Genomic DNA, 17,043 nt, shown 5'->3' with positions numbered 1-17,043 from the left:
TGAACTGGTAATCAATTGACGGGCAAGTCGTGTGGTGATGCCTTTCTGCACATGGTGTAGGATTTCCAGTAGCCCCCGTGGGGTCAATTTCCCCCTTCCTCTGAATCTACGCCATGTCAGAAAGAAACTACAGGTAAATTGAGGCGTCAGGCAGCTGTATTTCACGGGATCAGCTTGCTCTGTTGATGGTTGTGCTGCTTCTATCAGGAGCCCCGATGTACCCAAGATTTCTGATGCCCTTAAGACTCCTATGGTCAAGAATGCGAGCTTACGCCGCTGAAAGAGATTGGAACTGTATATAGATGCCTGAAGGGGAACGGGTGTGATCTGCAACATTTTGAAGCTGGCACTGGCGGCCTAATCAAGAGACAGTTGTGTGATATCTCATTATTGCTTGGGTCCGGTCCTGGTGTAAAATGGAGGCATGGACACGGCCCTTGCATCTGGGGGCGGCGGCTGGTTTGGAGTGACACATTCGCGAGACTTCCGGCAGCAGGTGGGAGGGAGTAGTGCTCCTTTCCCAGGAACATCCTTAGAGAAACACTGGGTAAACTAACGTGTTTGCAGATTATGACGATAAACTCAGAGTAACATTGTAGAAACAAGAAACTGTGCTTCCATTAAGTCGGGAGGAATTTTGAAAACTGATACAAGGACGATTTTATTTGAAAGAAAGAATATTCAGGTTTTCTGAGTGGTTGGTGGAGACATAATAAAGTGCGAGCTTCAAGTTTTGCTTCAAACCTCAGAGACATTTAGTGACAGTAAAGTAAATGGCGAATGGAGTGAACTATAACACGCAGGTTGGTGATAGTTTAGACTGTGGCAGGAGCAATATTTATGAGCTCAACTCAGTTCAAACCACTGGCAGAGTAAATGCGAGTCAGAGGGTTCATACAGGCTGGAAAGTGTTAAGGGCGTTGAGGTTGAAAGTCACACACTGGGAGCAGTCGAAAGTCATCCACTCCAGACACCGGTCAAAGCTGCTCTGTTTGCAGTTTTAGACTGGTCTAAGAACCAAGGGCCAGATGTAGGAACAGAAAATTTAGCAAGTTGCAAATTGCGAGTCATACCGACTCGCAATTTGCAACTCGCAAAATTGTATGCAGAAAGGTGTCTCAGACACCTTCTGCGATTCGCTATGGGGTCGCAAAGACCCACCTCATGAATATTAATGAGGCGGGTCGCAAATTGCGACCCCATAGCGAGTCCCTGCACTCACAGGGATGGTGGCCTGCTGGAGACAGCAGACCTCAATGTCTGTGACTGCTTTTTTAATAAAGCAGTTTTTTTTTTTAATTGCAGCCCGTTTTCCTTAAAGGAAAACGAGTTGCAATATCAAAAAATAATGAAACCATTTGGGTTCATTTTTTCAGAGTAGGCAGTGGTCCATTGGGCCACTGCCTGCTCTGAAAAATATTTTTAGCGACATTCACAAAGGGGAAGGGGTCCCATAGGGACCCCTTCCCGTTTGCGAATGAGTTACCACCCACTTCAAGTGGGTGTTAACTGCGAATTGCTTTGCGACCGCTTTCGCGGTCCCAAAGCAATTCTACATCGCGGTGCGAGTCGCAAATAGGAAGGGAACACCCCTTCCTATTTGCGAGTCGGATTCACATTTTGCGAGTCGGTACCGACTCGCAAAATGTGAATCAGCATCGCGATGTCCGTTTTGCATGATGCAAACTGCGTTTTTCGCAGTTTGCGACATGCAAACCGGTTCCTACATCTGGCCCTAAGTTGCGAGAGAGCCAATTGGAAAATGACTTCCTCTGACTGCGCTGCATTTTCGTGCTCCGTTCCAGGTGCCACTTCCTTATGTAGGCACTGTGCAAACCACTCGCCATAGTACATGGATGAAAGGAAACTATGCTATGTGCACAGCAGGGGTGTAATACCAATCACAGAGTACACAATTACTTATTTGCAAAGCTACCTCAATAAATGCATGCCAGTTCGAAATTCCAGCACCACCGCGAACCACATTAATGGGAATGTATGCACAGAATTTGTCACAGTTAAACAATGCACAATCGCAGCAAAAGAGAAACATTCGGAAGATGAATTTTGCAGTGTTAGAAAAGTCACTGGCGAGCAGATGCGTAAAGCAGCACGTAAGCACGTGACCTGTAGACCGCCAGCCCCCAGTGCTTGCTGTCTGTCGCCATCACAGGTGCCGTGCATGTGAGGAAGCAGGGCAGAGCAAGGCAGCCTTCAAGAATCGGAGATTAGCAGCATAAGCTGTGATAAGAGCAACATGCAAGTTATGAATGTGCTTTATTACCATGGTTACAAGCCTTCAAAACAGGCCTCTGTGAGGACGGGCTAAGGCTTTGCTGCTCTGTATCTGCAAAAACCACGAGACAGAACAAACGTAATTACTCATTAACCTTGAAAAGCGATATCTATCACCAAAGAGCATTTTTAGTTTAAAGGTAAGAATTAAAAACAACATCGGCCGCATTCTCCTCAGTCCTGTAACTCGAATTTCCACATCTCCCTGCACCCCCACCGGCGTTCCCGCCCAAAGATAATGGGAAATATGGCCCTGTGGATGAGTCTTGTCATAATCATCGGGCTGTGTTAAATTCAGTGCATTGATTTGCAAAGTGGTACTGACATCAGCCAACTGGAATAAGTGTCTGGCTGACGTTTGTCATGGCGCGTGAAGGATTTAGCATGCTCCTGGCACTCCAAACAGTCCCGCTTTGCAACACTGAATTCACGAGGCCTTTGAAGTAAGGTGAAACAAGGAGCGGAAACCCACCGTTTCGGTCTCGGTCATAGTTTTTATGTAAGTTATATAAATTAGGAACGATATTCACCTTTGGTTCTCGGCGTGCGTTTCCTCCGGTCGCGGAAGGCGGCGCCAGACTGCAAGGCCTCGAGGAGACTATCCATCACCCCCGTCTCATCGCCCTCTGTGAAAAGAGATTGAGGGAATTCCATCAGCCCTGCGGGTTACCATAGCAATGTCACAGAACATACAGGGGAGAAGAAAGGTCCACTAGGCCCTGACTAAATCCACCAATTTGAAAAACAGACAAGCATCTAAACCACTCATAAATCAAGGCCAGCCTAATGCAAATAGACCAGTTTGTGACTGGGTTCTTGGCCAGCCAAATGGGCCGCAGGTTTGAAAGATGCATTTCTGCGCTGAGCATCTTAAGTTGCACAGCACAGTACTTTTAATGAACTAAAACTCCAGCGATTCGTTACCTGAAACCTTTCAGGGACTAGACGTTAGATCTAACCACATTTTTCGTGTTACATGAAAGGCCAATCAAAAGCATACATTTATGTGAACGTTTTTTTAACAGTCGACTACCACACAGCTATCTATCCCCATGTTTGAGCCGTCACTGCTAGACACTAATTTTTAGTTTTAGGCTCCCTTCAAGCCTACTTTTACAAGGAGGCACCATCCAGAGGGAGGCCAGGTATTTACTGACTAGAAAAAAGCAAGCAAGCGATTGTTAAGGTTTATGGGATTTTGTCCCTGCAAACTAGAATCACAGAGAACTCGAGCCAGATTTATTTCCTGCCCTTCTGCACAAATCAAGTGATGAACTGTGGTGCGCAGACACAAACATCCTAAACAACAAACACTGAAAAAAACAATATCTGGCGTTAGATGCCAGCCTTGGCTTTATCAATGCTTTGTTTCTTGTCATGGCTTTCGAAAAACTTGAATTTTGAAGAGCTGTCGGGTCCCGGTCACAATAAAAAATAAACATTAGCTAAAAGCAACATTTGTTTGGTCTCAAAAAGCACAGTTTGCAATAGCATTTCCTGGTGCTGAAGGGGGCTTGTTTTGTGTGGATGTGCTCTTTGTGGAAAAGCAGAATGCCATCACTCACAGTGAAGTTAATCCATGGCTGAATTAGGCTCAGTCACTGCCCCATGATGTAGAGGGAAGAAGTAAAAATTGAAGGACACAACCACAGATCAATGTATGAAGAGGGCTGATTGAAAGCATATCTATTCATCTATCTATCTATCTATCTATCTATCTATCTATCTATCTATCTATCTATCTATCTATCTATCTATCTCAGAAGTTCTTGGCTAATGCCAGACATTTGTCAGTTTTAAGAGATTTGCCTTACTAGCTACTCTTACAACCTATGGGCTGAAAACACATCTGGGCTGCTGCTGCACTTTATCATCAGCTATAGAGTGCAACCGTGGCACATGTGTAGCTAGATCAAGAGTACAATGACGGCCAGAAACCCACGGTATGCCAGCATTTAGAATTAATTGCAGTATCATAGTGTATGGCTAAGTGGGCATTGACAATGTAGAGCCTGAAAAATGAGGCAGAAGAATTTCTACCTGTGCCAAGAAGCCTTCCTCACCTCAGAGAAAGAGTAGAAATGTACTGTGCGAGAAGCAAAACACAAATTGTGAGAGGGTAGAATTCGATTCGAACCCGTACGAGACAATGAGGATGCTGAGGCTGACATAATTACCTCATTATCATTTGAACTGCTAAGAAGTACTTTGTGACACTAGGGGTAAGTATTGCTTATGGTGCCTATGTTGATATGGGGCATGGGCAATAAGCAGCTGAACCCTCATTTTCCACTTAGTGAGTGCTGTGTAAAGGAACCAGCATGGCCAACCACTTCTCCCTTAGGATCAAGCTTGTCAGAAAGTTTTGTAAGGGGCGGGGCCTTTCCCTGGTGGACTGGTATCATAAGCCCCTCGTTCTAAATAAAATGAATACTCTGAGACATTTCAGCTGCTGCATAAGACACCACCTATTGGCAGCTCACATTTGTCCATTCACAATATATTAGGAAACCTAGTCGAGCCTCCTTTTGTGGTATATAAAACATTTAACAATGGCGGTACAAGGCCCTGAAAAGAGCAGATCTGGGGAAACCCACCAGGTTTCGCCTCTATTGTGACAGTTTGCCACAGATATTTCTTTGACCCCAGTAACATGAAAGAAGAAAACTCGAAGTGTGTTAGAGCAAGTATGGCGTCTGGCGTAGATGCACAAATGAATGTCACTGAAGGACCAGCCACACAAACAGAAGGATAACACCAACCATGACTTGAAGAAAGCTAATTACAAGATTTATTTTACAGAGAAACAACAGTAAATTGGGAACTTTAACTTTCTAGCTGTTATCTTGGGCACACAATCCGTTAGCACCAGAAGCCCTTTGCTTGCTTCTACAGTCCCCCCCTCCCCCCCCCCCCCAATATGCCAAGAAGGACATTTCTATAATCTGGTAGAGACATATTTTAGTTGTAGATTCCTTACCTTAGAATTTCTCCAAGCATCAGACTGGATCCAGAGATTTTTCTTCAAGCACTACCCCTATGCACCGTCAGGTGGTGGAGGTCAACACCACGGGCATCGCTGGCGTCATGGTCGCCGTGATGACGTCGTGGTTGTATATAGCTACTACGCCGGTGTGCTGACATCAGTATCTTTTCACAACTTTCCATGCCAGTAGCGCAGAGCCATTCAGAACACTGAGAATCGTGTGCTTTGCAGATTGGGGAGGATGGGTGGGTCAGTAAGGAATCTATAACTAGATTATGTCATTACCAGAGATATCGTTACTGAAGATACGTAACTTGTTCATCTCAAAGAGACTTCTAGTTGCAGATTCTTTACCTTAGAATACGTACCCAAGCAATACCATCCCTGGTGGTGGGCTGCGAACTAAGATCAAACTAAAAAGTCCTGCAGGACCGAACGGCCGAAGTAACCGTCTCTGCGGACCGGACTATCCAGGCAGTAATGTTTAGTGAAAGTGTGCTGGAATGCTCACGTCACTGCCTGGCAGATATCCAGGACTGGAATTCTGTGTGCTAACGCTGTAGTAGCAGCTGTTGCTCGGGTGAAATGAGCACGAAAATCCTCAGGGAGTTGCTTATTTTGTCAAAGCGTAGCACATCTCGATGCAGAGGACTATCCATCGCAAGATGGCCCTCTTCTGCACTGCTCTTTCTTCCCACCCACTTAACCCACAAAGAGTTGATCGGCCACCCAGATATCTTTGGTATGATTGCAGTAGAATGCCAACACTCTTTTTGGATCCAGGCGATGGAGTCTCTCCCCCTCATGAGAGGGATGTGGGGCTGCATAAAATGTAGGCAAGGTGATTGAGTGGCCTACATGAAAAGGGTAAGGAAGCCATGGTACGAGGCACCACTTTGTCAGGATGGACAGCTTCTAAGAGAGAGCCTGGAGCTAGCTCACTCTGCGAGCAGAGGTCAAGGCAATCAAGAAGGCAATTTTAAGAGTAAAGAGTCGCAGGGGACAGTTGTGGAGTGGCTCGAAAGGAGCACATATGAGATATGTGAGGACAAAGTTCAAATCCCAATGGCATTATGAATGGGATAGGAGATGTGGGTGAGTCTTACAAGAAACCTCCCAACAATAAGAGCTTTGAACAGAGAATGTTGGTCTGGCAGCCTTAAAAAGGCAGACATGGCAGACAAATAACCCTTGAGGGTGCCCAGAGCAGAGCCCTGCTGGGCAAGAGAGAGAATGAAGAGGAGAACCTACAAGAGGTGCAGAAAGGGGATTTGATGGAGGCCCGCCTGGCTGCCAAGATAATATCACAGACTTCAGGCCGAAGGTCGACAGCTGTCAACTGCTGCCGCTCAATCTCCACGCAAGGAGGCGGAAACTGGATAGGTTCGGGTGAAGGATCGTCACCTGCTGCTGCGACAGAAGATCCTCCCGAAGGGACAGTCTGATCAGAGGATCGATAGACATGCTCAATAGCTCGGGATACCAGACTCTTCGTGCCCAGTCCAGAGCTACCAGGATTACTTGGGCCTGGTCGTGCCTGATAATCTTCAGAACTCTGGGCAGTAGTAGTATTGGCGGGAAGGTGTAAAGGAGGCCTAAGCTCCACTCGTGACAGAAGGCGTTGCCAAGCGAGTGCTGCCTTTGAAACGCCAATGCTCAAAACTGCTGACATTGTGTGTTTTCTGCGGAGGCGAACAGATGTAACCGAGGCTCTCCCCACCGCTGAAAGAGACCTTGTGCCACCTCCAGATCGAGGTGCCATTCGTGATCAACTATACATCGACGGCTGAGTTTGTCTGCACTGGTGTTCAGAGAGTCCGCCAGATGTTGAACCACTGCTGAAATGCCCTGGCCTTCCAGCCAAGTCTAGAGGCGAAGAGCCTCTTGACAGAGTGTCCACGACCCCACTCTGCCCTGTTTTTTGGAGTACCACATGGCGGTGTTGTTGTTGATGAACACCTGCACCACTTTCCCTTTGAGAGAGGGAAGGAATGCTTTCAATGCAAGTTGGATCGGCCAGAGCTCCAAAAGGTTGATGTGGAGCCCTGACTCTGCCAGAGACCAGAGGCCTCTGATCTCCACCTCTCCCATGTGGCCGTCCCATCCCAGGAGTGATGCATCTGTCACTACTGTGATATCTGGTTGGGGAAGCGAAAGAGATCTGCTGCTGACCCAATCTGTATTCAAGAGCCACCACTACAGATCTAGTGCAGTCCCCACCGAGATCTAGCCCGTGTCGGAGAGATTCCTCTGATGCTGCGCCCATTGGAACTTCAGGTCTTACTGCAAAGCGAGCCTGCATATGCCATCTGGCATATTGGACCAGCAGGATGCAGGAGGTCATAAGGCCCAGCAGCCTCAGTGTCATTCTCACCGTAATCCAGGATAGAGGTTGAAACATCATGATCATAGCCCGAATACCTTGGACTCACTTTTATGGAGGATAAGCCAGAAAGTGCACTGTGTCCAGAACAGATCAGATGAAAGGGAGCATCTGAGAGGCAGTCGCGTGTGACTTCGGCATTTCTCAAGTGAACCCCTGCAAATGCAGGAGGTTCGCTGTAGTCTGGAGGTGGGAGACAACAGCCTAGGGCGAGTTCGCCTTCAACTGCCAGTCGTCAAGGTAGGGGAAGACAAACTCTTAACCTGCACAGATGAGCTGCAACCACTACCAACACTTTCGTGAACACCCGAGGGGCGCTGGAAAGGCCCAAGGGGAGCACTGTGAATTGAAAGTGCTTGTGACCTACCACAAATCGCAAGTAATGTCTGTGGGTCGGCAGGACGAGAATGTGGAAATAGGAATCCTGCAAGTCCAATGCTTTCATCCACTCTCCAGGGTCCAGGGCAGACAGGACCTGAACTAGAGTTGTCATTTTGAACTTTTGCTTCTTGAGGAAGAGATTAAAAGACCAGAGACCTAAGATAGGGTGAAGGCGCTTGTCCTTTTTCGGCACCACAAAGTAGCAGGAATAACAACTACGGCCTACTTGTGGCACAGGGACCCTTTCTACGGCTCCCTTGGCCAAGAGAGCCTTGGCTACCTTGTGGAGAAGTGCCAAATGATCCTCTGAGAGATGATCGAATGGTGGTGGCATGGCCGAAGTGTAAGACTCGAAGAGGAGGGAGTAGCCCCTTCAGACAATTTGCAACACTTACCTGTCCGTGGTGATAGATTCCCAGTGGGGCAGGTGATGGCGGATTCCTGCCGCCAACAGGTCCCGGATGTTCCAATAGTCTAGTAAGGCTTGGAGGCAGTGGAGGGCGTGGCAGTGGACTGGGTGGGCCGCTGACTCCCTGATCCACAAGCATGTGGGATCCCACGTCCATGCAGAGGCTGCGAAGCACGTGTGGGTCGGCGGCCGGGTGGAAATGAACACAGCTGGGTGCCCCTTCTGTAGCCACGAAAGGGGTCAAAAGTGAACTGTGGGGGGTGAGGAGCAGCTACGAGGCCAAGGGACCGAGCCGTAACCCAGGAATCCTTATAACGCTGAATCCACATTGTCTCCGAAGAGGCGGGTGCCATCAAAGGGCATGTCCATTAAAGATTGCTGGACATCCCCTGAAAAGCCAAACGTCCTCAACCAGCTGTGGCGCCTCAAGGCCACTGTTGATGCAACCAATCTACCTAGTGATTCAGTCGTATCCATTCCACAACGAATCATGAACTTTGCTGCATTTTTCCCATCAGTAACAGCTTGGGAGAGAACTGCCTGGTCCTCCTCCAGGACTCGAGGCAGCACCTGTGCGGCCGTATCCCAGAGAGAATGGGAGTATCGGCCCAAAAGGCATGTGGTGTTCACGAACTGCAGCGCTAAACTTGCGGAAGAAAAGTTTTTCTTCCCAAAGTTATCCAGTCTTTTTGATTCCCTCCGGGGGAGCAGAAGGGAATGCGCCAGAAGAAGAGGAAGCCTAGATCACACGGCTCTCAGGCGTAGGATGTTGGGTCAGGAAGTTTGGATCGGTTGGCACAGGCCGATGGCAGCGGGCAACCGTCCTATTCACAGGAGCCCCTGCGCTGGGTTTGGACCAGGTAAACAGCTGGACGCCCGTAAGAGCTTCATTAAGGGGTGTACGGGGTTCCGAACTGCCAAGGCTGAAGCACCTCGGTCAGGAGGTTAGCCCTGACCTCCACAGAAGGAAGCTCAAGGTCCAAAACCTCAGCAGCCCTTCTTACCACCATGAAGTATGAAGCTCCCTCCTCCGTAGCCACTGTAGGGGGAGAAAACATGGCAGCATCAGGAGAGGTATCTGTTCCATTAGCACCACCCAAATACTGAACCAAGTGCATGTCAGAGTCAAGCTTGTATTCTAAAGGGTCCAGCAACCCCTCTACACTATCCCCATTATCCATACCCATAGAAAGAAGGGTCTGGATCCGCCCTAGGCGCAGGAGGGCCCATGGAAAATGAAATCGGGGTTGAGCGACGCTGGTCCGGCTCCAGGTCATCGGGGATAAGAATAGGATCAATGTTGATTGCGAGCTCAACCGATGTTGGGAGCATTGACGTCTGTCTCGACGCCAGGGAAACTTTGGTTGGAACGACTGGTGTTGGTACAGATCCAAGAGTGGATCCGGAGGTGTCCTCTGGAGCCAAAGTCACAGGCGTGGAATCCGTGGGGGCCCCCACCAACTCTCCTGGGCCCAAAGTCGCTGAGGAAAGGTCAGTCTGCCCAAAGATTAGGCACATGGCCTCATTAAACTCTTTCAACTAGGCAGGGGTGGCACCGGCTCCCGGAAAGTCGGGGGTGAGGGGGTGTGGAGCCAGCCCAGACGCAGCCTCAGAAGGCGGAGGCCCAGAGCATCAACGCTCTTTCCACGTCACGTCATCCGAGCGACGGAGTGAAGTCGAAGAACGTTTGGCCTTCTTCAACTTCTTTTCCTTGTTACCTCGATCATCCCGAGGACTTGGAGAAAGAGGAGTGGTGCAACTAATGCCCAGACAGTGTTAACAAGCTTCAAAATGACAAAATAATGAAGAAATACCATAACAAAATGTGCAGCATAATTTCCTTTTTCTTGCTGAATTACTTACGTAACCCTGCTGCATAATTCCAGTGGCCATGAATATAGGTAGGGTTGCTACCTGGCTGGTTTTATACCGGCATGACTGGAGTTTTAACATCTTGGCCGGTTAAAAAAAAAAAAAGGAAAAATCACCTAAAGCTGATATTTTTCCCCATCAACACATACTTTAACAAGTAAATTAAATAATGCATTCTACAGTTGCCTTAATGAGCCCTGACTGATAACTAAATTAAACAAAGACATAAAGGGCATGTTAACAAGTACGGACAAAGCTAATAGGTTTCACCTATGCAAGACCTATTGCCTTTGTTAATGGTTTTTAGCTGTGTTTTAGCCATGTTGCACATTTTGCTGCTGTTCAGCATGGCTGAAAGTGAAGGAAAAAAGTGCTCTGATGAGATAGCATTCTGCATCATAGCACTGCTTTATTGACCTTTTAAGCTTGCTGCAAAAAAAAAAAAAAAAAAAAAAAAAAAAAAAAAAGATAGAAAATAACAAAAAATACACTGACAAACCCAATAGCTATTGCAGACAAGAACTAATGTCTTTGCCATTTTTTTTAGCTATGTTGTACAGCAGCTTGACTATGACAGTCAACGCTGGTTGCATCATATAGTTTATTTTTTGTATTTTCAACCATGCTGCACAGCAGTTGTGCTGCTGTCCAACATGGCTTAAAAATCAGCGATACAGACAACTGTCAGGAGAAGAGTTCCAGGAGTGATGCAGTCGATGTTCCATGTCGGAAGAAGAGTTGCAGTCCATCAGTGGTGTGGAAAACCCACCAACAAGCCTTGGCAAAGGCAAGAGGTGCAGTAGAAGAGTTGCAGAGCTGCTGGGGACCAGGAAGGTCCAAGGGGACTCAACCCAAGATGGGGAGTCCCAGGCGACCCTCAGCAGTTAGTAGAGCCATAAGTCGAGGCTGCAGCCCTCACAGGCAACTCACAGACAGGAGGCACAGGAGTTGCAGTGAACACACATGGAAAGGAGTCCCATGTCTCTGGCGCAGCAGGCAGGAGACTAAGCGTTCTAGACTTGAGTGCTGGAGGCCAGGGCTACACGGAGCCTGAAGATCCCTTGGAAGAACCACCAACAAGCCTTGGTAGCTGCAAGAGTTGCTGTGTACAGGGGTACTGTCCTTCAAGGAGAGGCAAAGACTCGCCACCTCCCAAATTGAACAGCTGGTAGAGGGGAGCGAGGGGACCACTCAAGACCACCTCCTGTGTTGCAGGATCCACGCAGAGTTGGAGCAGAGTTGATCTGCGCGGTCGGTAGTCGATGCAGTTGGTGGCTGCAGATGTAGGGGAGTGACTCCTTCACTCCAAGGGAGATTCCTTCTCAGTGCAGAATGAAGATTTGCTGCCCTCAGAGAATGCCCAGCCGGGGGAGATGTTGCATTTGCTGGAAGGAGCTGAAGAAAAAATGTTGCAGAGCGAAGTCGTTGCTGGAGCTGCAGATTGTAGGTTCCTGTGAAGTCCAGTTGCAGTTCCAGTGGCCAGAAGTTCAAGTATAAATTGCAGAGGAGTCCTGCTGGGATACTGCACGTCACCCTAGAGGGAGACCCTATATAGCCCTAAAAGGGGGATTGGTCACCTAGCAGGGTGACCACCTACCGGGAGGGGGCTGTGATGTCACCTGCCTGACCTGGCCACTCAGATGCTCCCAGAGGCCTCTACCCACCTTGAATTCAAGATAGCAGAATCAAGTGGCCACCTGGAGGAGCTCTGGAGACCACCCCTGGGGTGGTGATGGACAGTGGAGTGGTAACTCCCCTTTCCATTGTCCAGTTTTGCACCAGAGCAGGAACCGGGGGTCCTTGGACTGATGCAAACAGGATTATGCAAGGAGGGCACCAAATGTGCCCTTCAAAGCATACCAGTGGCTTGGGGAGGCTATCCCTCCCAAGCCAGGTAATACCTATTCCAAAGGGAGAGGGTGTTGCATCCCTCTCCCAAATGAAATCCTTTGTTCTGCCTTCTTGGGCTTGAGCTGTTCAAGCAGCAGGAGGCCACAAACCTGCCTGTAGGAGGGCAGCAGCACAGGCTGCCCCGGAAAACCCTGCAAACTGGTAGGAGCAAAGCTGGGGGTCCTCTAAGGGGCCTCCAGAGTGCATGGAATCATACAACCAATACTGGCAACAGTATTGGGGTATGACTCCAACATGTTTGATAACAAACATACTTACGTTCGGAGTTACCATTATGTAGCTGGACATGGGTAGTGACCCATGTCTAGTACGCGGGTAAAATGGCTTCCCCGCACTCATGAAGTCCAGGAAAATGGAGCTGGAGTTTGTGGGGGCACCTCTGCTCTATCAGGGTTGCCCTCATACACAGGAACATGTATTCTGCCCTTTGGGCTAGGAGGGCCTGCCACAGGAGTAACCTATAGTGACCTGTAGTGAAAGGGTGCATGCACCTTTTCAGATAGGCTACAATGGCAGGCCTGCAGACACATTTTGCATGGCTCCCATATGGGTGTCATAATACATGCTGCAGCCCATGAGGGACCCCTGGTGCCCCAATGGCCTGGGCACCTAGGTACCATATACTAGCTATTTACATGGGGCCACCAATATGCCAATTGTGGGGAGCACAAAGTCAGGAACAACAAAATTTAGAGAGCGAAAGAGAGAGAGAGAGCACAGTCACTTGGGTCCTGGTTAGCAGGATCCCAGTGAACACAGTCAAAAACACACTGACACCAGGCAAAAAGTGGGGGTAATCATGAAAAATGGGGGGGACTTTTCTAGAATAAACCACACCAGTTCTTCAAAATTAGCATATTGTTTGTTGCACAGGTCAGTTTGCAATCTTAGATGAAACCCTGGGGAGAGGATGTATGATAGTGGCCAGAGATGCTGACTTCAGAACTATGGAAAGAGGTCAGAGTCTCGGCATCGGCTCAACATCCTGTGATTCAGGGCAAATCACTTAATCTCTCTGTGCCTACATAAAATTAAAATGTGTCTTGTATAATGTAAGTGGCGCTCATGTGAAGCCATCTAACACCTTCGGGTCGAGTTTGTGCTATATTAAAAAATCTATCGAGAAAAATCCTCAGTAAAACAGCAAAATTCCATTCAAGTGACTGGTTGTACATATCTGTGGAGTTGAGGTCACCTTACAGCAAATTATCTCGCCCTCCTGCTGAGATCAAGAGTAAGGACAGGGCAGCCGTGAGTCATAAGTACAAAGTCAACAACAGCCTACAATTGAGAGGCGATGGATCTGCAGTTATAGGGACTCAAATGTACAACTTTACGTCATCTGTAGTAACGAACATGCTTGCAAACAAGAACTGTCAACATTTTCAATTAGCAAGACTCTGTAATACACTTTCTGATAAAGCTAAACTTTCCCAAAATGTTGGACAGGTGCACATTGTTAAGAGATCAGCAGGGACATGTGTTTCCTGCAAATGAGTGAAAAGGCTTAGCTTGCTTTAGTTCTGCAAAGTGGAGCTAGTAAAATAGAAGAAGGTAAAGTGTCACTAAGCATTAACTACCAGTGGTCTCAACAAGGCTAAGACCTCACTAGTGTACCCAATAGCGTGTTTTCTAAAAGGGCGAAAACCCGCACCCGAATGCGCCTGAGAGGGGCACACTCACACCAAACCATGGACTGTACAGATCAGTATAACCAATGAATTGGTTGCATTTGCTGGGTGACCTGAGTGCTGCCAGTCTGCCACCAGAAACCAAAGGTGAAATTGAAGGCCAGATAAGCAGCTCCCAGAACAAACATTGGAAGGAAAAACTTTTTTTTATTTTTTATTTTTTTTAAGTGCTATGACACAGCAGGCGTTTACTATGTCGTAGTGCTTTTTTTGCCTTAAGACATATTGCACAGCAGTCCACTATGAAGGGGGCAAACAGCATGAAGAAGGAAAAGTGGCAAAATAAAGCAGGGGCAGAAGGAGAGGAATGGGAAGATAAAGCACAAACAGAGGGGGTGCTAAAGCAAGTGGACCGGGGTTGCTAAACAAGTACTAACAGTGGTAGCATTGCGGGATGGGAAAGCAACAAGGAAGGGCATGGGTGAAAAAGAGGGACAAGAGGGGAAACTAAAATAAAATAAATATATAAACAAAGCACCTCAGGAAGCCTGCAGTGCAAGGGCACTGGCCATCAGAAGGAGTACTTGGTCTCGGCTCCAAGGCAGGAAAATGACTCAAAGCCCAGGAAAACAACTGAGGCAAAGAGGAGGCGCTGACCAATAGGAAGTAAGGAAACAAGTGACATCTAAGCCATTTGGGAGGCAGCCAATGGCAAGTAAAAGTGATGTGGGAGCCACTTGGGAGCAAGCAAATAGTAAGTAAAGGTAAGTAAACCCCATTTAAGATAGTTTTTTTAAAATTACTATTATTTTTTTACACAAGAGATTTTGCAAACAGTGCAAGCACTGTGCAGGTGAAACCTAAAACTCAGCAGGATGGGGGCAGGGTGTACAAGCAAAGGCACAGGAGGGGGAGTGACGGGCGAAACAAGCAAGATCGGGGAGGACTGGGATGGAGAAAAAAAAAAGTACCTCAAGCCGAGCATGATCAGTAAAAGAGTACACAATCAGTACTTAGTCCATGATCTATCAAAGGGACAGCACAAAGTAGAAAATGAAACCGGGTGCAATGGCCATTCAGAAGCAATGAAATGAGAGTGATTATGAAGGTAACCAACAGTATGCAGTGGGCAGGCTCCATGCCCCTTTTCAGATTGTTTTTGTTTTTAAAAGAACAAACAGATCGTCGCCTGTGAGACCTAAAAACGAATATGGACGATTTCATATAAAGTTCTATGAAAGGAATATATTCGTGCCATTTCAGAATGTTAAAATGTGAAAAGATAGCCAGTAGTATTCTCTGGGAGAGGTGACACCCTTACATAGATGATAAAATGACTAGAAACAGGCAAGCACTTAAAAGTGCGGGAAAGGGGCCATCATGGCACTGAAGAAATGTGAAAGAGAAGAGTGACAACAAATATTGGAAGAACAGCTGGATTAGACGGTTTCAGCAGGAGATGTACTGAAAAGTATACTTAGAAATTCGGAGGAAGAAAACAAGACAATCACGAAAGGGTAAGGGCAAAAAGGAGAATAAAATAGCACGTTCGTACAGAGAGGAGAAAAAAACCTTCTAGGTTGTCAGTAAGAAAACAGGGTTAGCATTGTTTATAAGACAAAGATGAGATCTGATTAAACTAAAGTGAATCACTTGATTCTGTTCCACATGTGAGCTGAACAGAATTTGCAGGAGAATCAATTTAGCAAACTTGTTAAGCAGCATAGCACATAAAATGGAATTCTTTCTTAGGATACAAATAAGAAAATTAGGACGCTGAAGGGTTCCTTCTTGGCTTGGGGTTACTTAAGGCATCCATAAGGTAGTAAATGAGGTTACTAGGGAAAGGTTGCATATTTGCTAACACCAGGGAGAAGTGATAGGAGGATGTCTCAGCATCACTCAAACTAGGTCATTCAGAAAGTTGAGCCAGTGGGTAAGAAAGTAGCAACGTAAATACAACTCAGCTCTAACTGCTGTGCTTCGAAACTAAGACACCTAAGAAGAAGGTCAAGGGAGGATGTACGTCTTACAAGGGTTGACACACAGACAGTGAGGGAATCTTATTTTACACCTCAGGGCCACAGCAGAGCAAACTGAATGCAGTAATGAATGGAGAAGCGGTAGTTCAGCATGGCAGCACTTTAAAAGGATAAAGGACAAATGGGAGAACGCCGAGAAGTCGAACACATACAATGTGGCTGCTGGTCCTAAGAGGAGCAAGAACGATTGAGATACTCAGTCAAAATTATATTGTTGAAAGACCACAACGTGAGACTAGTGCACCTTAGGAGTTTCCTGAGGAAATAGCAGCTAGTGAATTCAAGGAACACATGGCAAACAGAAGCACAGGGGGTAAAAATAGTTCACATATTTGTAAAAAAAAGGGTATGGAACAGACATAGTGAAGCAGTAGCACAGAGCTGCAGGGAAGACAATTAGTGACCATGTTGAGCGTGTGTCAAGAGCAGGCATGGAAATTAGCAAAACAGATCGGTCGGGCGTCCCCATCAGCTGCCAAACAGATCTCTCTATCGGAACACGGCACTCGCAGCCCAGACCCGCCAGGACAGATGGCAGGGAACAGACACACGCCAGGTAGCGAGTTGGGCCCAATCCAAAAATTAGAAGCTACCCCCCTGGAGAAACATTGTTAAAACGAACTCTATGGACTGAGCCCCTTCAGAAACGAAATGTGAGATTGCCTACACACAAAATTGGTCAAAGAGACATGACAAACAGAGGCCAGGACTCAAAGGCCGATCAGTCACTGCAATTTCTGATTTTATAATTTGAATTAATTTGAAATTGATTGTTCTTGAATTATGAGACCACCAACTAGGTTTGATTACTGTATTAACATAATTGTGATTTAATTAGCAGTGAAATTAAGGACTCCCCACATCAAATGAATTGAAATAGTTATGGGCAATTACACCTGTCTATATCCATAAAAGCAGGCAAGTTATATCCACTAATAAGTGTGCACAGGCTTGGTTGTTTTGGGAAATATAAAATACTGGAGTGAGACAAGTGCAGAAGTTAACACAAAGCGCAAAATGCACCAAAGTTACAGAATGGAATGTACTATTAAACACAACTAGTGGAATTTATACGTGAAGGATTGAGGTCAAGAACATGAGGAGGATTTAAAAAAATGAGCAACGCGTTTAGG

At 47.0% G+C, this 17,043-nt stretch overlaps 1 protein-coding gene across 4 annotated transcripts in view; it reads right to left on the bottom strand.

Moving 5' to 3' along the window:
* The window catches only part of DIAPH3 (diaphanous related formin 3), a 1,960,340-nt gene that overhangs the window by 349,979 nt on the left and 1,593,318 nt on the right, over positions 1-17,043 (bottom strand). For 3 of the 4 annotated variants that reach the window (XM_069205305.1, XM_069205302.1, XM_069205303.1), the window contains 2 exons: positions 2,826-2,921; positions 2,285-2,347 (listed from right to left, as the gene is read on the bottom strand). In XM_069205305.1, coding sequence (XP_069061406.1) covers positions 2,285-2,347; positions 2,826-2,921 — 159 coding nt within the window. The remainder of the gene's footprint in view (positions 1-2,284; positions 2,348-2,825; positions 2,922-17,043) is intronic. The other variant, XM_069205304.1, reaches the window with a different exon arrangement.

This window comes from Pleurodeles waltl, chromosome 8, assembly GCF_031143425.1.
Source record: "Pleurodeles waltl isolate 20211129_DDA chromosome 8, aPleWal1.hap1.20221129, whole genome shotgun sequence".
Lineage (NCBI taxonomy): Eukaryota > Metazoa > Chordata > Amphibia > Caudata > Salamandridae > Pleurodeles > Pleurodeles waltl.
The sequence above is the reverse complement of the archived record's forward strand: the minus strand, read 5'-3'. Positions and strand labels throughout refer to the sequence as shown.